At 38.9% G+C, this 24,549-nt stretch overlaps 1 protein-coding gene across 2 annotated transcripts in view; it reads right to left on the bottom strand.

Annotated features, from left to right (window-relative positions):
* The window catches only part of SPON1 (spondin 1), a 393,098-nt gene that overhangs the window by 69,225 nt on the left and 299,324 nt on the right, over window positions 1-24,549 (bottom strand). For both annotated transcript variants that reach the window (XM_070762471.1, XM_070762480.1), the window contains exon 7: window positions 4,318-4,382. In XM_070762471.1, the coding sequence (XP_070618572.1) occupies window positions 4,318-4,382 (65 nt within the window). The remainder of the gene's footprint in view (window positions 1-4,317; window positions 4,383-24,549) is intronic.

Raw genomic sequence — 24,549 nt, 5'->3', positions numbered from 1 at the left:
ATTATGCTAATTTATTTTAATAAAAATGACCCAGTTTTAAATCCAGCTCTTGTGTCCGTGTCATTACTCCGTCTCTTCTGCAAATGTATTTTGTCCTCTCAGAACAGCTTGCATGGTTAAAGTAAAATCAGATTAATTGCTAATAACATTGTAATTTACCTACAATTTGAAGTAGAAAAAAATATTAGGAATGGCATAGTTAAGTTTTGTCATTTGGATGGCAAGTCCAATAATAGTCAATGCTTAATTTTTAAGCAACAAATAAAACAGAAACATGTCAGGCACCAATGTCATATTTTAATTTTCAGAAAATATTAAAATTTCAAAAATAAAGTAACAACCACTAAAGTAACAAAAGTAATTTGGAGTTGTGATAGAATAGAATAGAATAGAATAATAACAGAGTTGGAAGGAATCTTGGAGGTCTTCTAGTCCAACCCTCTCTAAGGCAGGAAACCATACACCACTTCAGACAAATTGTTGAAGTAATATTTCCTTTTTCTTTATAGTGCTATCCTCAAACTGGAAAGATTAGGGTATAAAACTTTTATAATAACTACGGTCTAATTTCATGATGATTAGAGATTACTGGAGATGAAAATATTTCATGTATCACAATCCCAGGATAATTACTATGTATGCACACAGAGACACACATACAGGTACACACACACATACACAATTTATGTTTTATGCAATATATGCAATTTTAGCAAATCTGTTTCCTGGTGCACGTTATGAGATTATATCTAGGAATTTATCCACCATCATTAGTCAATAGAATTAGCAAATTATCCTTGCCACAACTAGGCTGTTACATTATGCATAATAATGTGCTAATTTTGTTTTATCCCAAGGCAATATTGTAATCATTGATAAATCATAGTTTAATTAACTAAGGGAAGATGGAGAACTTAAATAGAAAAATAGCACTAGCTTATAAAAAATCATTTTCTTAGACATGGAGACATCATCTACTGCAATGCATTACCCTAGCTGATTTCAAGTCTGTAGAACCTAGATTTCAACAGGTAGGTTGATCGATTGCAGTTGGGGCATAAATGCTTGCAACATGCAACATTGCGAAGGGATGTTTTATTTCAACGAGGCTTTGAAGCAAAGCAATCTTTTAAAGTTGATTCAAAAAATGACACGAAATTCCCCTGCTTTTAAAAAAGCTTCTTCCGCACTTGGCAGTTCCTTAATGGCCCCAGGTCATGGTGGCCATTATATCAGCGCATCATGACCTCAATTAAACCAATTGTATCCCTGCAGAAGACTCTATAGTGTAAAATGCCGGGTAAGCAGGGCTGCCTCAAATGGAGAGAGAGAAGACATTACATCTAAAATGGGGATGGTGAATGTGTAACTCCATGCCCTGTCTTGAAGCAGCAGCAAGAGACTTTCAAGACCTATCTTTTTAGGCCTTGGAAGATCTTTGAGCAGTAGTTCTGAACCTGGGAGTTGGGACCTCTTTGGGAGTCAAATGACCATTTCACAGGGGTCACCTAAGACTATGAGTAAAGACAAATTTCCTATGGTGTTGGAAACTAAAGCTTCCATTCTGGCACCTTGGAACATATTTTTACAATCCGACCAATCAGGTGTTTACAATGGGGGTGTCCTTCTGACCTTCCTGCAAATCAGCTTAAAGCTCTGCTGGGAGAATTGGTGTGAGACTTATGGTTGGGGGTCCCCACAACATGAGGAACTGTATTAAGAGGTTGCGGCATTAGAAAGATTGAGAACCACTGTAATTGAGTGTCAAATTACACTCATGTGATATAGAAAGGGGGCTAGAAGCTTCATTATTACATAGAAAATATTAGTATCCTATTCTCAATTTGTCGACTTCTTGTCACATTAAAAATGTGACATTTGAGAGTTTTCTGAAGGGATAGCCAAGCCTTCAAGGAACACCTGCTGTTATGACTTTACCTGACACACTTCAAACAGACCTTTAGCATGATTTATTACACCAAGATCAAGCCAATGAATATTTAAGAAAAGAGCAAAGAAATGTTTATAAAAATCTCTTAATAAGGATGAATCAATAAGCATTACTACTACTTATTTGGGAGATTTTGCTCCTTTAAGACTTTTTTGAGGTGGGCGTTTCATTCTCTCCAAGTCCTGAGAAACAATTGTCCTGAATGGATATTTCTGGAGAGATCAGCAGCTGCTAGATGCTTACAGTTTTCTCTCATTTACAATCCCATCTGTGTCTCTAGTCACTTGTGTATTACTGTGAACAAATGGCTTGATAAGAGTTTATTCAAATTTTGCTATGATACTCCAGGGGCAAAAATCAGAAAGCAAGTTTTGTTCGAGCAGATTGAGTCCATTTTGGATATACAACTGTGGTTATGAAGTTAGTTGCAAATGAAAACTCCAGGGAACTGAAAGTTTTATAAGCAAATCCAGTTCTTTTAAAAAAACACTATACAGATGTGCCCTGACAGTAGTCTGAAATTTGAATAACTGAATGATGGATCTTTTATTGTCTTCAATTTGAGGAAATATAATTTAACAACAGTTCTACAAACATCATGAGCATTTGAGAAGTAACAAATTAACGTTCTTAATTATTATTAATTGCATTGAGTGCATAATGTTTTTTGAGGAGTACATATATATTGTTTTTAAAGACTTACTGATGAAACTACCTGGTAAATAAGGTCAGAAAAAGTGAACATGAAAAATGTGTATGAGTTTTCAAACCCTATTTTACAAAGATGTAGGAATGACATCCTTGAAAAAGACAATTTCCACAGAGGCATGATATGGGCAGAACAATTTACAAAAAAGTGCTGTGTAGCATAAGCAAAGCCATGAGACACTATGAAATACCAAAGAACATACACTATATGCTTGACCAAATCACACATTGCCTTAAAATATTGAAAATGTTGACAAAAATATATTATAAATGCCTATTTTGAACAAAAGACTCAGTCAAGCAACTCGAGAGAGAGGTAAAATGTGCAGTATAGTATAAAGCAATACTGTACACATTATGATAAAAGTAGCAGATAAAAAGGCAGTGCAAAACATTTCAGCCAAGCAGACATGGAGATAAATTTATTGGAAATCCTCAAATAAAATATTAGTGTATTCTAAATAGACATATACTCTAGAAAGTTTGCATATTATTTTTATTTAAAAGAAAACTTTCATAGAAAGTGAGGCTTAGAGAAAAATGTAGAGTTTCAAAATAAGACAAATGAGTGAAATGTTTTAATTGGTACTCTCATTTATGTTACCAACCCTAAATTATGGATCTCAGGTTCTCCTGGAGGGAGCTTGACTTTATAAGGTTCTAAAGCTCTAGAAGTAATGGAATGGATATAAAACTTAAGAGAACAAATAAGAACCTTGAAAGATGCAGACAGTAATGCATTCAACTGTGTCTACTCTAGGGCAAGAGTAATATTGTTGTTGTTGTTATAAGAAAGTGTTGTCTTTTAACAAACCTGCTTGCCTTACTTAAATGGAAGGTGCCATGTCAAACGTTAATATAAGGATACTCCTATTGTGGTGGAGTCCTTGATGCTCTCTGACCTTGATTGTTTGCTTGCAGATAGTGTGTTTCCTTCTTAGCTTTTTATTGTCTCTTATGAATGGTGTGTAAATATGGTTTGTATATATGTGTCTGTTGGTGGCTGATTCATCTAAATTCCAAGCTTCCAAGAATTCCCAGTTTTGGATTAGAAGGAAACAGAAAATATTAGAATGGCCCTAATCGAGAAACTACCCAAGAGAAAACTACACTCCTACCAACATTGGCAGGTCAAGCTGGCAGCAACCACACCCTCATTCACACTGATGATGTAATCTAGTTGGATAATGAAATATCTGGCAGCAAACAGCCAAGTTCAGAGATCATTAAGGATGCAATTCAATTTTAAGCTACATCTATTCTCTTCTATTGGAGTCCTGTTTCTTCTCATAACTGGAGTTTCCAAGGTAGTCCTGATTCAAACTAACTTAATTTTTCATTTTCTATCAAATTAAATTTGGCTTACTTGTAAGCAAGCAGGAACTGTATTAACTATTAGATTTATCCTTGGTCCTCAAGAAAAGATCAAGACAATAGGAAACATATCTAGATTTATTGCTGCCTCACTAATGCTTACGGTAACCTCCCATAACTTGGTCACCCACAAATATTGTTAGACAGAAATATGGATTGGAAGATTCATTTATCAGCACATTTTTTTTAATCGGAGAAAGAAACTTTTGTGAATGTTTACAGCAAAATGTCGGAGGATAATGATCAAAAAGTCTTTTGGGAGGTTGTCTCCCTTCCCTACTTACACGTTTTGTGGTTGCCAGGCAGGCCACTGTGCTTTTGCTTTGATGACAGTCAAAACCTCATCACTCTGTAAAAGAGAAACAATGCACATCATTAAAGAAAATTATGTTTGAACAATATTATGGTGAATATCATTCTGCTGTGATTTATAACCAGCAGAAAAGACACTTGATTTCAAATGTCTCCTCATAATTTCCATGAATAGATATACTCTTGCCTTTTCCTTTGGAGGAAGAACTTATGCAATGGCCAGAGTCACCCTCGGGAAAATGGGTAGATATATAAATTATATCAATCAATCAATCAATCAATCAATCAATCAATCTTACTGTTTGTCCTGACAGCAAGCAATACTTCTGACCTAAGGTTTCCTAGTTGCCAAGTCATGTTTTGAATTAATCTTGCAATTTGCAGGTGCACATCGAGAGGTTACACTGAAATTGACTTCCTATGGTAATTTCCGCAAGGATTATTTCACAGTGAGGAGAATATGAATCTCCTACTGAGAAAATGTTTACCGTGACAATGAAACACATAGCAACACATTTGCAATCTGTAAACGTATTTTGTGAAACTGTATTTTAGGTGAAAGCAATGAAATTTTTGGAATTGACACACTGTACACTCTGCTCTGAAGGTAGCAATTTTTTCAAGTGTCAAGCATTCTTGCATAATGTTGCATTTTGGCGCAGGGGATGTTTTTCCCAGCTAAAAGTGGAAAAATATGGACACCTCATACATAGAAACATAGAAACATAGAAATCTGACGGCAGAAAAAGACCCCATGGTCCATCTAGTCTGCCCTTATACTATTTTCTGTATTTTATCTTACAATGGATATATGTTTATCCCAGGCATGTTTAAATTCAGTTACTGTGGATTTATCTACCACGTCTGCTGGAAGTTTGTTCCAAGGATCTACTACTCTTTCAGTAAAATAATATTTTCTCATGTTGCTTTTGATCTTTCCCCCAACTAACCTCAGATTGTGTCCCCTTGTTCTTGTGTTCACTTTCCTATTAAAAACACTTCCCTCCTGGACCTTATTTAACCCTTTAATATATTTAAATGTTTCGATCATGTCCCCCCTTTTCCTTCTGTCCTCCAGACTATACAGATTGAGTTCATTAAGTCTTTCCTGATACGTTTTATGCTTAAGACCTTCCACCATTCTTGTAGCCCGTCTTTGGACCCGTTCAATTTTGTCAATATCTTTTTGTAGGTGAGGTCTCCAGAACTGAACACAGTATTCCAAATGTGGTCTCACCAGCATTCTATATAGCGGGATCATAATCTCCCTCTTCCTGCTTGTTATACCTCTAGCTATGCAGCCAAGCATCCTACTTGCTTTCCCTACCGCCTGACTGCACTGTTCACCCATTTTGAGACTGTCAGAAATCACTACGCCTAAATCCTTTTCTTTTGAAGTATTTGCTAACACAGAACTGCCAATACAATAGTCAGATTGAGGATTCCTTTTCCCCAAGTGCATTATTTTACATTTGGAAACATTAAACTTCAGTTTCCATTGCTTTGACCATTTATCTAGTAAAGCTAAATCATTTACCATATTGCCGACGCCTCCAGGAATATCAACCCTATTGCACACTTTAGAGTCATCGGCAAATAGGCAAACCTTCCCTACCAGACCTTCCCCTATGTCACTCACAAACATATTAAAAAGAATAGGACCCAGAACAGACCCTTGTGGCACACCGCTTGTAACCTGACTCTGCTCAGAATACTCGCCATTCACAACAACCCTCTGGTGTCTATGCTTCAGCCAGCTGCAAATCCATTGAACTATCCAGGGATTAAGTCCAATCTTCACTAATTTATCTATCAGCTCTTTATGTGGAACCGTATCAAAGGCTTTGCTGAAGTCCAGGTAGGCAATATCCACGGCACCACCTTCATCCAACACCTTTGTGACATAGTCAAAGAAATCAATGAGATTAGTCTGACATGATTTGCCTTCAGTAAAGCCATGCTGATTTGGGTCCAATAATTTATTGTTTTTTAGGTGCTGATTTATCCTCTTTTTCAGTAGAGTCTCCATCATTTTAACGACAACTGATGTCAAGCTAACTGGCCTGTAGTTACCAGCTTCTTCTCTACTGCCCTTCTTGTGGATAGGCACAACACTTGCCATTCTCCAATCCTCAGGAACATCTCCTGTTAACAAGGATTGGTTAAACAAATCAGTCAGGGGGGTAGCAATGACAGATCTGAGTTCTTTAAGAACTCTGGGGTGGATGCCATCTGGACCCATTGCCTTATTTATCTTTAATCGTTCAAGTTCTTCTAAGACATCGGCTTCTAAGATCACTGGAGCTGAATCCGTTCAGTTGGAGGCAATGCTATATCCCTCTATAGTATTATTTTGTAAGGTGTCTTTTGAGAAAACTGAACAGAAGTAGCTATTGAAATGGTCAGCGATCTCCTTATTCCCATTAATGCATGTATTTTTCCCGGTATTAAGCTTCGTGATGCCGCAGTTTTTCTTCTTCTTATCACTAATATATCTGAAGAAGGTTTTATCCCCCTTCTTTAGAGATTTGGCAATTTCTTCCTCTTTTGAGGCTTTAGCAGCATATATTATCTGTTTCGCCTCCTTCTGTCTCATTTTATACACCTCCCTATCAGCTATACTTCCAGACTCTTTATACCTCCTATAGGCAGCCTTTTTTTCATTGACTATAGTCCTTACATCATTGCTAAACCATAGCGGTTTCTTCTTCCTTTTACCTTTAGTTATTTGTCTTACATACAGTCCAGTGGCTTTTAAGATGGCCTTTTTAAATACAGTCCACTGGGTGCTCGCTCCTGCCATTTTATCCCTCCCCTTTAATTCATTATCTAAATATTCCCCCATTGCATTAAAATTTGTTTTTCTGAAATCCAATACTTTGGTTGCATTATAGGATTGCTCACAATGAGTTTTTATATCAAACCACAAACATAGATGGTCACTGCAACCTAAATTTTCTCCCACCTTGACCTCTGAATCCCAATTCCCATTTGTAAAAACTAAATCTAGAATATTCTCCCCTCTAGTTGGTGTCTTAACCAGCTGTGCCAGAGCTGCTCCTGTAAAGGCCTCTACTATATTCTTACTTTTGCATGTAAGGGCACTGGGGATATTCCAGTCAACATCAGGCATGTTGAAATCACCCATAACCACAATATCTCCCTTTACTGCCATTTGGGTAATTTCATCCACCATCTTGTTGTCATATTCCTCGGATTGCCCTGGAGGCCTATAGATCACCCCAATTCTAATGACAGAACCGTCTTTATTTTGCATGCAAATCCAGAGGGTCTCTAGATCTTGACATGTATTTTGAATTAGTGTTGTTTTTAGAGTTTCTTTAACATAAATGGCTACTCCACCTCCCCTTCTCTCTATTCTATCCTTCCTATACAGTGTATATCCTGGTATGGATATTTCCCATTCATTAGAATCCTTAAACCATGTCTCAGTTATGGCAACCAGGTCCAAATTATCTCTAGATATTATGGCCATTAATTCACAGAGCTTGTTGCTCAAGCTTCGAGCATTCGTGCACATTACACGAAGAACATTATTTTCATTATTAGTTTGCCCCTTATCATCAACAACTACATCTATTTTATTTGCAGCTCCCTTTTCATAAGCTTCCAAAAACTGCTTTATCCTCATTGGTCGGGGACAGAAATCACCCACATCAGTTACATCTCTGTCCCCTTTACCTAGTTTAAATGCCTGTCCAAAAAAGTTCTGAATTCCTCACCGAGTACCTGGGTACCTCTGTATGATGGATGCAAACCATCCCTCTTAAACAACTCCCTATTAGACCACCTACTGACATCATGACTTACATAGCCAAAACCTTCGGCTTTACACCACTGCTTTAACCACACATTAAACTCTATGATACACGTTGTTTTATCCTCTTGGCCACAAACCGGTAACACCTCTGAGAAAGTCACTGAATCTGCTATTTTACCCAGCTCCACACTTAGACATTGAAAATCTCTTTTTACTATATTGACATTTCTCTGGGACAAATCATTTGTGCCAAGATGCACCACCACATCAATGTTATTGCCTTTACTCACAGCCTTGACAATGTTTGTAATCCTCCTTCTGTCCCTGCTGGCAGTGGCCCCTGGGAGACACCTCAGCACCTTCACCACGTCCTTACTCTGTCCCAAATCAACACCTCTAACAGTCGAATCACCCACAAGAAAATGTGTCCTCTTTATATTTCTACTAACTGCACTTGATGGTTTGGTGACATTTACAACAACCTGACAGCTCCTCTCCCTAACACTTTATGATAATATTGATCTGTTCTTCCCAAATCTCTTGAGAGCAGCTGAACTTAATTATTTTAAGTTAAATACGTTAACATAAATTGTATTTAATTTGCAGGGATTGGCAAAAGAACCAACTACTGGCATCCTAGGACTTTGGAGCCCATTGGTGTCATATTGCTGACTGTAAATTAGCCCACAACTTTCAAAAGTTAGCCAAATAAAGACACACAGTATAATCTATGCAGCATATGAAGGCAATAATATATCATAAATATAAATTTCCTACTGCCTTGTCCCCATGCCTTCAACACAGATACATAACAATTGTGACAACATGCACAATAGATTAATTCTGAGAATCTCTTTAAGGCTGGAATAAAATTGAGAGTTATATACATTTGTAATAATTTAAAGACACTTTCCCTTCCCCACTAAATAACATTTTTTCCTTACAAAATATTATTTTCATAGTGCCTCTTTAAAGGTCTCCAAAATGATTATTTGCATAGTATTTTATCTTTTTAACTTTTCTAGAGATTGGAGATCTTTGCTTGAGTTAATATGTACCAATACATATTAACTAAGCCAAAACCAAACCCCAATCTTTTGCAATGCACAAAAATGCATAACACACACATGTGCACACACACACACACACACACACACACTGCTCAAAAAATAAAGGGAACACTTAAACAACACAATATAACTCCAAGTCAATCAAACTTCTGTGAAATCAAACTCTCCACTTAGGAAGCAACACTGATTGACAATCAATTTCACATGCTGTTGTGCACATTCAACTTTCTACAGAAAAAAGTATTCAATGAGAATATTTCATTCATTCAGATCTAGGATGTGTTCTTTGAGTGTTTCCCTTATTTTTTTGAGAAGTACACAAATACACACACATATGCATACATACCTACTGATGAAAAACTTTACATAGAAAAAAATTGTATTAAGGGTGATTACTTCTAAAAATGTGTACATCAGGGAAAAATGCATCCCAAAATGAACATATCAAGGAAAAAATACCATAAGTTTCTAGCTATATTAAAAAGTAACCCAACACAACTCACAAATAGATGCATAATTGGTTGAAACTATATTGGCATTGAAGGAAAACTGGATATTTGAAATAAATAAGTTAATCTGTTTGCCAAATTCATTTTTTTTCTAAATAATCCGGGTTGCCACTTAAAGAGGCAACTGAGAAGTATTCTAGGAAAGATACAATAGTGAGAAAGCCGCCCTGGTTAAGTAGTAACTTTGCCTGAACTCCTTGTTCACTGATTTAACATAAAACTTTCATTAGCAAAAAAACTAAAAAAAAATAATGGTGGTGTCTACGGACTGGCATCGCCCAAATCAGCTCTGTGGTGTCACTAGCAGTTTGCTATCTAGTTTGGGTAAACTGGTGCAAACCAGGAGGAACCCACCTCCGGTTAGGGCATTCCACAGAAAATATACATACATACATGCATACATACATACGTACGTACGTACATATGTACTTATTATTATTATTATTATTATTATTATTATTATTATTATTATTTAGATTTGTATGCCGCCCCTCTCCGTAGACTCGGGGCAGCTCACAACAATAATAAAAACAATGTATAACAAATCTAATAATAACATAGATTCACACACGCACAGAAACAAACATACATTTTCCCCAAAACAAGATCCTGTTTTATTTCATTCATTTTATTTCATTTTATTGGATTTGTATGCTGCCCCTCTCCGTAGACTCGGGGCGGCTAACAACAGTGGTAAAAAACAACATACGACAATATTTATATTTTTCTGATCCCTGAAATAAGTGTTTCTCTATCTGTCTGTCTGTCTGTCTGTCTGTCTCTTTCTCTCTCTCTCTCCCTCCCTCCCTCCATCCATCCATTTATCTATTGTGTTTGTATCTGAAGGAAACAGAGAGAAAAGCAAAAAATCTAGAAAGCTTCCTTGTAAGGATTTATGGAAACAATTGAATATGTGCCAATACAGTACTATTACTAATATTTTTGCCAGTAGAAGTAAGAATCTTATGAAAGATTCCTGCTATTAACCATGGTTAAGAAAGCATAATAAATAACAGATATACAGTGTTCCCTCGATTTTCGCGGGTTCGAACTTCGTGAAAAGCCTATACCACGGTTTTTCAAAAATATTAATTAAAAAATACTTTGCGGTTTTTTTCCCCTATACCATGGTTTTTCCTGCCCGATGACGTTATATGTCATCGTCCACCTTTAATAATTTTTTTAAAAAATAAACTTTAATAAATAAACATGGTGAGTAATAATCTAAATGGTTGCTAAGGGAATAGGAAATTGTAATTTAGGGGTTTAAAGTGTTAAGGGATGGCTTGTGACACTTTCATAGCCAAAAATAGTGTATTTACTTCCGCATCTCTACTTCGCGGAAATTCGACTTTCGCGGGCGGTCTCAGAACGCATCCCCCGCGAAAATTGAGGGAACACTGTATAGCTGTTTCTCTTAACTGTAAAAATAGAGAGCAATTTTATCTGTGCTCCTTCCCAGATCCCTGTATCAGCAATTCTGAAGTTATATGTAATGTAATGAATCTCAAACAAAGCCACCAGACCATTATTAAAGCAAAATTTCAATGAACGGAAACATATATCAAATATTTCTGAGAGATTTTTTTCTCTCTCCCGAAGGATTTTTTTCTGAGTAAATTATTGAGGAGGATATGCTGTTCACAACCTACAGATTTCTGCTACTTTAAAACAAAACAAAACTTCTGATTAGATGAATACCCAGACCATTCATTACATGTAACTGGCATCTCCAACTGAGCTGCTCTTTCAAGTGAGTCATCTTCTTGATTATAATTATTCTAATACAGCTCTAATTCACATATGCTTCAGTTTAAGGAAATCCATTTCTACAAGAGGTTGCTTTGGTTTGTCATTATTTCTTTCACCAAGGAAAGCTCCGGAAAAAGTGGAGGCGAAAGTGAAATGTACAGCTCTGGTGACTCAGGAAGCTTACTTAAGTCTTTCTGGTATTCAGGTTTAGTCTATATTTTCTGAGCTATCAACCTCAAATAAATAATCTTAATGAAAATGAAGTGCCAATACTTTGAAGAATACTACAGTGTTTCCTCGATTTTCGCGGGTTCGAACTTCGTGAAAAGTCTATACCACGGTTTTTCAAAAATATTAATTAAAAAATACTTCACCGGTTTTTCCCCTATACCACGGTTTTTCCCACCTGATGATGTCATATGTCATCGCCAAACTTTCGTCTGCTTTTAATAAGTATGTCTTTTAATAAACTTTAATAAATAAACATGGTGAGTAATAATCTAAATGGTTGCTAAGGGAATGGAAAATTGCCATTTAGGGGTTAAAAGTGTTAAGGGAAGGTTTGTGATACTGTTCATAGCCAAAAATAGTATATTTACTTCCGCATCTCTACTTCGCGGAAATTCGACTTTCGCAGGCGGTCTTGGAACGCATCCCCTGCGAAAAGCAAGGGAACACTGTATTTGAATCACATCAGTTTATGTTGCTAGGTATCATAAGTAGACAGGAAGAGGAAGGCAAAGTAAGGTCTTATACTGACATGTTAAAAATGTCACAGAAACCTGCCTGCTCCTGTTTGGAATCAAGTTGCAGAAAGCTTACATGATAGTAAGAATAGAGGAGAATGTGTCACTTTTTTAGCCTTTTGAAAATAACCTCTGAGCTGGCCACTTTCTTCCGACAACACTCAACTTGGTAAAATAATCAGTGAATTTGGAGTCAGATTCCCAGTAAATCCTCCCTTGGATTAGGTTTGAAGATGCACAGGGTGGAAGGAGATGAGAGGAGAATAAACATATAGCACATATCAAGATGGAAGGAGCCCCCTGTAAGATCTCCTCACACTCTTCAGATGTTTGAAAGTGTTTTATTTTGCTCTGGTGTGGTAGAAATCAAATTATTTGCATCTCTAGAATAGAATAGAATAGAATAGAATAGAATTTTTATTGGCCAAGTGTGATTGGACACACAAGGAATTTGTTTTGGTGCATATGCTCTCAGCGTACATAAAATAAAATATACATTTGTCAAGAATCATGTGGTACAACACTTAATGATTGTCATAGGGGTCAAATAAGCAATGAAGAAGCAATATTAATAAAAATCTTAGGATATAAGCAACAAGTTACAGTCATACAGTCAACATGGGAGGAAATGGGTGAAAGGAATGATGAGAAAAACTAGTAGAATAGAAGTGCAGATTTAGTAGAAAGTCTGACAGTGTTGAGGGAATTATTTGTTTAGTAGAGTGATGGCGTTTGGAAAAAACTGTTCTTGTGTCTAGTTGTCTTGGTGTGCAGTGCTCTGTAGCGACGTTTTGAGGGTAGGAGTTGAAACTATTTGTGTCCAGGATGTGAGGGGTCAGTAAATATTTTCCCCACCCTCTTTTTGACTCGTGCAGTATACAGGTCCTCAATGGAAGGTAGGTTGGCAGCAATTGTTTTTTCTGCAGTTCTAATGGTACGTTAAAACAGAGACATATGGTCCCAGTCTTCTGTCTGTCTTGTTTTAATTTCATAAGGTGTAATATCCAGATTTTACTTCTATGCACGTGTCATATACTTACCTTTCACCAGGTAAAAAAGCAATATCTCCCTCATATAGTTCTCAATTTTTGTTGATTACAAAGACATGTTCAACTTATTTCCTTGCCCACTTTTAGGTCTTTTTTTTAACTTCTTACTTTAGTCTACTAATCTGAAGTTAGTATTTGATGGTATCTCAACCTACTCTGACTATGCTTAGCTTTGAGCCTGACAAAGTTAGACAGGTGCCTACTGTTAAATCCTTACTGGATGAAGGACTGTAATCAACGGGTAAGAACGATTCTTTATTGAACAAGAGGTAACGGGTTACAGAACAGAAAACAAGACAAAACATGGCCGTGCCTGGCAGCTATATATATATGCCTGGCTGCCAGGCTGAGCCAACCAATAACCTTGCAGTATTTTCCCGCCCAAGGAATGTGGGGCGGGTACAAGGCCTAACTGTCCTCTGGACACAACACCTACTGCCTGCAGAGAGTGGGAGACCAACAGATTATTTCGAATTAAAGTGCAATTCAGCTCCTTACAATTTGCAAAACAATCACATGTTCCCTGCACAACTTTATTTATATAACAATGATTTTCTCAGACAGGTTAGAGATGCTCTTATAACCTGACATTTTGAAAATAGTGGCACTTGAGAAAACCATCCTTCATCATAACTGGTGATTATAGATCTGTTTGGGCAGAAATCAATATTTATACAGTGATATATATTTCTTCAGGAACTGAACTATCCTTATGGCAACTCAATCATTCAGAATACACACTTTTTGCATTTTAAAAGATCCTGGTAAACAAGGAAACTTTCCTCTCTCTCATTAGATACCACTTACATTAATTTTTCATCTTATTAAGGTCCACATTCTGACTTTTATCAAAAGTGCAAAAACTTTATTAAGGACTGCCAAGCAAGCAGGAAACGCTCAAGAGAGTTTAAAAATAAATATCTAACAAGTAGAGGAGGCATCTTTAAGTGACTTTGATTGAGTCTGTCTTTAGGAAGAATTATATTAAGACAAGATCTTGGCTCAAAGCTGTAGATGATAAGCAACAGGTCTGTTTGTAGGATGACAGCATTAATCAATAATCTAGATATTGATGAATGGTCAAACCTGGTACATTATTACTGATATATTTGGCTTACTGAGGATATCCAAGAGAAGGAATGAGTGGAGCATTGTTGGAGAAAAACAAAAAATAAAGCTGACCTTGCAATGTTATCTGCCCATTCTCTTAACTTGTGAATGCTAACGTAGTAAACAGTATGCTCCCAATATGACTTTTGCGATTGCTGGATTAGATTTTTGCCTTTTGTCTTTGGGGGGGGGGGGATTGTCAGAGGGAATGTGATTAGCTGAATTTGGGAGGTTGTTGATGCTTTGAGGAAGGAAGTGACACCAGCAGTAGTGGTACACTCCATCCTCAAGAAACTTTCCCTGCACTACCGTATATATTAAGAATTTTCAGTTTGGGAAAGAATAGATTTCAGCTAATGAAAGCTGAGAAACATATGGATATTTTAATCTTATCTTTTAAATAAAGTATCAGTCTGCTAAGGGTGAAGTTAAGGGAGCAGTTCAAACATCTCAGAGACCCCATGTTAAAATATTTGGTAATAATGTTCACCCCATAGCTGCAATAGCTACAGAATGTAATAGCCCAAAGCATTAAAACTAACTATATAGCATTACTGTCTCGATATTGAATTAAACTGTCTTGTGGATGAGGTTCCTGACAAAATCTGTTGTTTCTCATTATCAGGAATTTAAAGGGAGAAGGGTTTGTAGATGATACTTTACTTTAGTGGGTTCCATGGTGTTGTGATTGGTCTGGCCCAGCTGCTGCCCCAGGGAATGGGGAGGTGGATGCAGGGGAAAATTCAACATGTCACAGGCCTGTGTTATTGCTGACAGAATCAGTTCAGAGTTTAGTTTCCTCGGACGAAGAAGAAGGTGGGAGTGACTCGGCAGAGGAGGGCTTGGCACATAGCCCAGGCAGTCAATCTCCCTTATCTTCTGTTGATTCAAATGATGACATTTTGGACCCACGCAAGTGCAGAATTATGCGTAGAAGAGACCAAGTAAGAACATATTACAGGAAATAAGGGAGGCCACCTGTGTTTGGGTGGGGCTCCAGTAATTAGGGATGCTGCTATAAATAGCAGCATGTGGGTTTGGCCTTTGTGGAAGAATATCTGATCGGAGTTCATCAGGAATCTTGTGTTGCTGGACTTTGTTGCTTTTTCACACCTTTGAAACCATAGCAGAGCAATGTGTGTGTGTGTCTCACTTCGTTGGAAGAAGAAGGGGTGTGAAGAGTCTTCACAGCCGCTAGCTAAGTACTTAATGACTGCTTAAGGGAAATTGTACAGACTATCTGGTTGTTTTGGGAAGAGTGCTCTTTGCAATACAAAAAGAGTGCTTTGTTTATTTTGAATTTTGGGATAAAGAACATTGTTTTGAATTTTCAAATGGTTGTGTGTCTGAAATTTGTACTCTTGAATTTTCACGAGGCTCCTGTCAGAGAGCCCGGCAGAACACGTGGTATAGAACAGCTTCCCACAGCATCAAAATAATACCTACACCATAGTCTTGGAAGCTATTAAAGACAGAGCTTTCCCACAAAATATTTGGTGGTAATGAGTGTGCATCTTCTGTAATATTGTAATGTATTATTATTAGTATGGTCTTGTTTAAATATTATTTTTTAATGAGCCTTGGTGGCAAAGTAGTTAGAATGCAGTACTGCAATCTGCTTTTGCTGACTGCTGACTGTAGTTCACCAGTTCAAATCTCACCAGGCTAAAGGTTGACTCAGCTTTCCATCCTTCTGAGGTGGGTAAAATGAGGACCCAGATTGTTGGGGGCAGCATGCTGACTCTGTAAACTGCTTAGAAAGAGCTGTAAAGCACTGTGAAGCAGTATATAAGTCTAAGTGCTATTGCTATTTCTTCTTTCACATATTGTACAACACTTATAGACATGTAAATGACAAAAATTAATGCATAATACATTAAAACAATAGTATAGAGTTTAGAATGTTGAACTACAGTATTTCTGGTGTAGAATAGACGCCTTAGAGAGATTGATCTTTATCATATGTATTATCTTAGTATCAAACAAATATGTTTTTAACTACAAAAGTCTTATAAAAATATGATAAATGTTTTAAATGGGTAGTTCAGTTCTTATTGAAAGTGCTCCAAAACTTGTCACATTCAAAACATTTCAATTTCAAGCTCAGGGCGGAGATATTGTGGTCAAAACTGCCTGCTTTGAATTCAGAATACCTCAACATGATGTGTGAAGCAATTTGTGCTTTGAATTCAGGATGGGGTGTGTCAAGCACTTCAAATATGAAACATTATGCATACAAGTAATAAAATCCTGTGCTTGTCTGTTCTGATTTGTAAGTCTCCTTGAATACATTTGATGAAATGTATTCTCAGATAATCATGTACAAGAATACAGTTATATATACTAGGCATTTCTGTTAAAAAATGGGTAAAACAATCTGAGGAACTGCATTTGGATCAATAAATTAATCCAGTTAATGTAAAAAAAAAAGATAGATGAATTCCTTGAATATTCAGGCAATAAACATATGTGGCCAACCGGTAATATAATAGCTCAACTAGAACTGGAGGAGGAGGCATGATATCCTACCTTTCAAATATAATTTATCAGCAGAAATGCCAAGAAAACGCCTGTTGTGCCTGGTTATTTTTTCCCCATCTCTGTGGAAGGGCTGTTTCTGGTACCATGAAATATCAAATCAATGGAGTCCTTCTGCTTATTGAGGCAAACTTGGCAATTCCCTCCCACCCACCCCACCTTGTAATCTCTTATCTTCTCTGAAAAATGTGTTCCAAAGAATTTGTGAAACCTCCAGAACAATTATTCCTAACCTAGGAACTTTCAATTCCCAGATTTTACAGACAGAGCAATGCTGGTTGGGGATTCTAGCAGTTCAGTTCTATACACTGGAAACTGATATCTGGATTGGGAAAGGAAGAGGGGCAGGCCACCAATTTCAGCCCTACCGGAACGTGCCGGGAGTGTGCCCCTGCACATGCGCCAGCATGCGCCTGTGCATGGTGCATAATTTGGCTTCTGTGCATGCACAGAAGCTGAACTTTGCACAAAGATGTGTGCACGTGCAATTTCTGGGGGGCTTTTTGCTTTCGCGCATGTGCAGAAGCAACCTCCCCTGGAAATTGAAGAGAAAGGTTGGCGGTAGCAAACGACCGGCAAAACAAGTTAAGAGCTGCCCACTGTGCTGCCAGCCACTGCCATGCTGCCAGCTGCCGCTAGCCGCTTGCCCTTGCTCCCCCCACTGCTTCCCTGCCATGCCCCTCGCCCCTGCTTCCCTGATCACCTCCTGCAGGGGCCATACCACAGGGAGCAGGCTGGCTGGCCCCAATTCTGGCCGCACAGCCTGCTCTATGTTCTTCCGCATCGCAGGCATCTCTCCTGTGGCCTGGGAGATCAAAGAGCAGGCCATGTGGCTGGAGCTGGGGCAGGCCATTTTTTCTGCCAGCCCCAGCTACCGCTCTAGGTGTGGCAGTGAGATTCAGCTGCTGCACATATGCAGCAGCCAAAATCTCTTTCCGGCAGCAAAAATTTCCGGTTTCTTTGCTTCTGGGCATACGTGGAAGCAAAAAACCGGTAATTTTTTACCGGAATCACTCCAGTTGCGTGTGCATGGGGCATGCATGCCTGATCACAACTGCAACCAGAACAGGCCTACGTGCTCCTTTCCCCCCGGAGGAATAGACCTTCCACCCATTCCACCTGGGGCCCATGCCTGGAAAGGAGGCACTTGAAGTTGTAAAGAGAAAGTATGAAAATCATCTGACTCCCAATAAGATTCATTCTTCTTGTGGCATTATCCTATACATCAGGGGTGGGTTCCAAATTTATTTTACTACCACTCCCTTGGCATTGTTTAATTTTGTGGGAGTGGCTTGATGGTCATGTGACCAGGTGGGAGTGGCTTGGCAGCCATGTGACTGAATGGGTGTGGCCCCTCCCCTCCCAGCCATTCCTTTTCACAAGAAAGTGCTCTGGGACTTGGAGGGCTGTGCTGTCCTATGGCCCCTGTCGCCTTCCTGGCTTTGGCTCTGAGATCAGCAAAAAAAGTACAGTTGAGTGGGGATGGGGCGTTAGTGCAGGAACAGCGAGGAGTTCAGGCCAAGCATCTTTGTGCATGAAAGGCAAGTGAGGGGAGGCAGGGGGTCCCTCTCCGCCTCTCCTCCATGCAGCATGCTGAGGTCTCCTTCACGCTGCCCATTTCACTCATGGGGCAGATGGGCTGGAACTTCCATGCTTCTTTGTTTGTGTGGTTGGCTGGTGTTCATTATTTGCTTGCTTGCTTGCTTGCTTGCTTGCTTGCTTGCTTGCTTGCTTGCTTGCTTGCTTGCTTGCTTGCTTGCTTGCTTGCTTGCTTGCTTGCTTGCTTGCTTGCTTGCTTGCTTGCTTGATTTCTAGGCTGCAGAGCTCAGGCTATGCCTCCCTCTGACCCGGCCATCTTCCTCACTGGTGTCACTCTTAAGCAGACTCTTCTGTCCTTAGCTGTTACGAAGAAGTGGCAGCTCTGGTTGCACACACCTGCTTTGTTCTCTTTGAAAGTGGAGCACCCAGAGCTGGTACTTCTTTGCAACAGTCGAGAACCTGTTCCACTTGGAGTTCCAAGCTGTGGGGAGGGGGGAAGGCTGCTATTCCGGCAGCTTCAGTGGCTCCTTCCCTCAGCGGTTTGTTTTCTTTGTCCTTAAAGGATGGTTTGCACCTTTTGATCTTTCTCGGGTGCGTAGTAAAGCGACCCTGTTTTGGGGATTGGGGAGGGGATCACGAAGCTGTCTACTGAAAACACTCACCTTCTCCAAATGACCCAGGTGATGGGCTTCTGCTCCTGGCCTGGAAGGAGTTTTTACATAGTGCAACCCCCTTCCAATTTTTTTAAAAATAATTTTTATTGAGTATAAAATATTTTTTTAAAAATTAAAACATCAAAATACAGACTTTAAATAAAACCGTACTAACCAAGATGAACAAAAGAAAAACATAAAAAACCAGTACATTAAACCTTTATAACCCTTTTTAAATGGTAGAACCCCAATTTTTTTTAAAAAAACACTAAAAACAAAATGGTGATGCATGTGCAGTGCCAGAAAGTCTGCTTCTGCACATGTGCAGAAGGAAAAAAAAGAAAGAAACCCCCCATAAAAAAATATTACTTTTTTTTTTTTAAAAAGATGGCAACGCCCATGGACTGGCACCAACCAATCCGATTTGGTGACATCATCGTGATGTCACCAGCAGATTGCTACCGGTTTGGGCGAACTGGAAGGAACCTACCCCTGCTATGCATGTTTGTTACATACAGTAAAAACCCCAGAGTTGTTGTTTGCTGTATGTCTATTTGCATAAATATCCTTATAGAACCCTGATTGGGAGAGCACAATGCAGGGGCGAGCAGTATCTCTATTTAAAGCCAGCAACTTTAATTAAGCTTACTTTACAGCTGTACATTTTGTGATCGGTTGGCCATTTTCCAAGTTTTCATTACTTTTGTGACAAATCAGCTTAACGGCATTATTTTCAAGCCAGAATTTATAGCAGAAATATTCTAAATGGGCATCAGCAGCTGTGCGCAGGTAATTGCTACTAGTGCAGTTTTCCAAACCATAAAAAACATACTTAAAATTGTCTTCCAGGGAAAATTACTTGGAACAACAATTTACAAAAATTAAGAACTGTATAACATTCTCAACAATTAAATATATTTTATAAGGAATATAGTTACCTCTCACATAAGTAAGTAATTCAGCAATTATAGTGTAACTAACTGGAAATTTGTTAAAAATGTCCACCCTGTAGATCAGGGGTCGGGAACCTATGGCTCGCGAGCCAGATATGGCTCTTTTGATGGCCGTATCTGGCTCGCAGAGCGGCTCCTTGCACTGAGCTCCCGCTTGCAGCTGTCCCCCGCCTCCTGCTCGATGCCGCGGTTTTCGGCGCTGTTCTGCTGTGCCCCAAAGAAGGAAGGCAGGAAGAAGGAGAGCTCCATTCTTCGCGCCTTTTTCCCGCCTTCCTTCTTTGGGGCATCGAGCAGGAGGCGGGGCACAGCTGCGAGCGGGGGCCCAAGACGGAAGTACCGGCAGCGCCCCGCCCAGCTGAAGTTTCACCGGCGTCGGCGGCAAGTGTCCTTTGTGGCCCGGTGGGAGGGGGGGCTGGGAGGGGGGAGCGGCTGCAGCGGCCGCAGGCAGTCGCGGGGAGATGGCGGCGGCGAGAGGAAGCTCCAGGCGGCGGCGAGAGGGAGCGCTCTCTCTCTCTCTCAGCTGACTGCAAGCGGGAGCCCTGACGTGGCGGTCAGTTGAGAGAGAGAGAGAAAGAAAGAAAGAAAGAGAGACATATAAGAGAGGCAGAGAGAGAGAGAGAAAGAGAGACATAGCAAGAGAGGCAGAGAGAGAGAAAAAGAAAGAGAGACATAGCAAGAGAAAAAGAGAGACTTAGCAAGAGAGGCAGAGAGAGAGAGAAAGAAAGAGAGACAGAGAGAGAAAGAGAGACATAGCAAGAGAGGCAGAGAAAGAGAGACAGAGCAAGAGAGGCAGAGAAAGAGAGACAGAGCAAGAAAGAGAGACAGCAAGAGAGGCAGAGAAAGAGAGAGAGAGAAAGAGAGAGAGAGAAAGAGAGACATAGCAAGAGAAAAAGAGAGACTTAGCAAGAGAGGCAGAGAGAGAGAAAAAGAAAGAGAGACATAGCAAGAGAAAGAGACTTAGCAAGAGAGGCAGAGATAGAGAGAAAGAAAGAGAGACAGAGAGAGAGAGAGAAAGAAAGAGAGATAGCAAGAGAGGCAAAGAGAAAGAAAGAGACATATAGCAAGACAGTGAAAGAGAGAGAGAAAAAAGCAAGAAAGAGATAGCAAGGGAGACAGAGAGAGAGAGAGCAAGGGAGAGAGAAAGACAGAGGAAGGGAAGGAGGGAGAGAGAAAGAGAGCAAAAAAGAGAGGAAGAAAGAAAGAAAGAGGGATGGAGAGAGAGAAAGAAGGGAAGGAAGGAAAAGAGAGAAAGAGGGAGAAATAGAGTGAAAGGGAGGAAGAGAGAGGGGTTTTTTGTCCAAACTTTTCTTTAGCGGCCTTTAAGACTTGCGGACTTCAACTCCCAGAGTTCCCCAGGCAGCTTCGCTGGCTGAGGAACTCTAGGAGTTGAAGTCTGCAAGTCTTAAAATCGCCAAGATTGGAGACCTCCTGCTCTATCTACACTGCTCAAAAAAATAAAGGAAACACTTAAACAACACAATATAACTCCAAGTAAATCAAACTTCTGTGAAATCAAACTGTCCACTTAGGAAGCAACGCTGATTGACAACTTGGAGTTTATATTGTGTTGTTTAAGTGTTCCCTTCACTTTTTTTTGAGCAGTGTACTTTGAAATTAACTTGGATACCACGGGCTCGTTCAGACCTGCGTTCACCGATGGGCGTAAAAACTAGATCGAAAAGGATATTGAGATGTGAAGCAATATTGTACGGCTCTCGCGGAATTATATTTCAAAATATGTGGCGTTTACGGCTCTCTTAGCCAAAAAGGTTCCTGACCCCTGCTGTAGATGCTTCACACCTAGAGATATTAGGCATCCTGTAGATATTTCATATAACTTTTAAATTTCATGAGGCATGATTTCACATAGCTGATAGATAAATTAGTGAAGATTGGACTTAATCCCTGGATAGTTCAATGGATTTGCAGCTTGCTGAACCGTAGACATCAGAGAGTTATTGTTAACGGCGAGTATTCTGAGCAGAGTCAGGTTACAAGCGGTGTGCCACAAGGGTCTGTTCTGGGTCCTATTCTTTTTAATATGTTTGTGAGTGACATAGGGGAAGGTTTGGTAGGGAAGGTTTGCCTATTTGCCGATGACTCTAAAGTGTGCAATAGGGTTGATATTCCTGGAGGCGTCTGTAATATGGTAAATGATTTAGCTTTACTAGATAAATGGTCAAAGCAATGGAAACTGCAGTTTAATGTTTCCAAATGTAAAATAATGCACTTGGGGAAAAGGAATCCTCAATCTGAGTATTGTATTAGCAGTTCTGTGTTAGCAAATACTGTACTTCAGAAGAAAAGGATTTAGGGGTAGTGATTTCTGACAGTCTCAAAATGGGTGAACAGTGCAGTCAGGCGGTAGGGAAAGCAAGTAGGATGCTTGGCTGCATAGCTAGAGGTATAACAAGCAGGAAGAGGGAGCTTATGATCCCGCTATATAGAATGCTGGTGAGACCACATTTGGAATACTGTGTTCAGTTCTGGAGACCTAACCTACAAAAAGATATTGACAAAACTGAACGGGTCCAAAGACGGGCTACAAGAATGGTGGAAGGTCTTAAGCATAAAATGTATCAAGAAAGACTTAATGAACTCAATCTGTATAGTCTGGAGGACAGAAGGAAAAGGGGGGACATGATCGAAACATTTAAATATATTAAAGGGTTAAATAAGGTCCAGGAGGGAAGTGTTTTTAATAGGAAAGTGAACACAAGAACAAGGGGACACAATCTGAAGTTAGTTGGGGGAAAGATCAAAAGCAACATGAGAAAATATTATTTTACTGAAAGAGTAGTAGATCCTTGGAACAAACTTCCAGCAGACGTGGTAGATAAATCCACAGTAACTGAATTTAAACATGCATGGGATAAACACATATCCATCCTAAGATAAAATACAGAAAATAGTATAAGGGCAGACTAGATGGACCAGGAGGTCTTTTTCTGCCGTCAGACTTCTATGTTTCTATGTTTCTATGTTTCTAAAACCAGTGGAAAAGAGGAATTTCCTAACACATGTACTCTTGGACCATTTCATTTAGTCATTAATTCTCTTACTTAATACCTCAGATTCATTTAAATGAATTGAACAATCCAGAATAGTGAGGCTTTGGCAAATGAATTTTTTAAAATGGTTTATCAGGGGGGAAAAAATCTATGGCCAATAAACTTGACAGAAGTATCTAACTTTTAAAGGGCGTCCATTATTTTAGGACACGTTTATTAGTCTGAAGATTTAATAAAGTATTCTATTCTAAACAACACATCTCAATTAATTAACCCTCGGGTTTCTGCTCCATAAAATATGTTGTACGTAGCTGCTTTTGTATTTTTTCATTATGTTAAAATAAGTGTGCTTACTTTAAAGAGAATTTAAAAAAAAAAAAATCTCTCTTTAGAATGTATGGTGTTTATATCTAGCAATAATTTAAAGCACATTCATGAATAAGTCTAGTTTGGACAGTCAGTTTGGTGTTACACTTATGGCAGCAGGCTAGATTTTTAGGAGATGATGAACTCTACTCTACTTCTACCTTAGGCACAAAGCCAGCTGGGTCACTCCCTCAGGTAAGGGCAAATCGTATCTGAAATCATGCTGATAAAATTGAAGGGATTTATCCAGTCAATCATTAGGAATCAACAATGCCTTAAAGACACATACACCCACATATCCACAGGTGACTAAAACAAAAAATCTGAACAAAGGACTGTTGATAGTGTCCTCCCTCTTGAAGTGACACTTCAGTTGTTCTAACACAAAAACTGGATTTTGTATGTGCCGACCTATAAAGTGGATCAGATGCCAATGGGACAAAGACTCTGGTTCTCAGAGAGGCCAAGAACTCTTGGGTTTCTCCAGGTTATATGAATTCATAACTTCTCTTTTCAATGAACTCAGTATTAAGACCCTAATTTACAGAGTGAAATAATTGCCGTGGCCTACTTAAAAACATCATGGTGATAACTGCAATTATAAGCATGCCAGAACAAAGATTTTTCTGTCACCATACAATATGAACAGATAGCTGGGGAGGAGATGCTTGTTGGAAGTACGCATTTAAAAGAGAGAAAAACAAAATTGGGCACTTGGCATCTTTAATCACAGTAGAACTATCCTTTTTTAAATGTAAGATATTCATTGGAAAACTAAGCTAATGTCTTAGACAACCAATTAAATTTATCATTGATGAATGTTAGAGTAGATACTGTATTTAGGCAGGCAGAAAAGCATTTAAATGATAAAGAGGAAAATAAACCAGACTAAAGGTATGAGTACCATTTCTACATTGTCTGTAGCAAGTCTCAACTATTCTGTAACAAACAACTTAAATTTACCCCCTCTCTTGTATTCAGGCAAATGTTAGGATTTAATCCTATGCTAATCAGGAATATATATATATTCCTTAATTTTCAAATTCAGCAAAAACATGTGACACACACACACAGAGACACACACATATATTTACAAGGGATCTCTTTTAACATACAAATAATTGAAC

Source organism: Erythrolamprus reginae, chromosome 1 (assembly GCF_031021105.1).
Source record: "Erythrolamprus reginae isolate rEryReg1 chromosome 1, rEryReg1.hap1, whole genome shotgun sequence".
NCBI lineage: Eukaryota > Metazoa > Chordata > Lepidosauria > Squamata > Dipsadidae > Erythrolamprus > Erythrolamprus reginae.
Note: the sequence above shows the minus strand (reverse complement) of the source record. Positions and strands in the feature narration are given on the sequence as shown.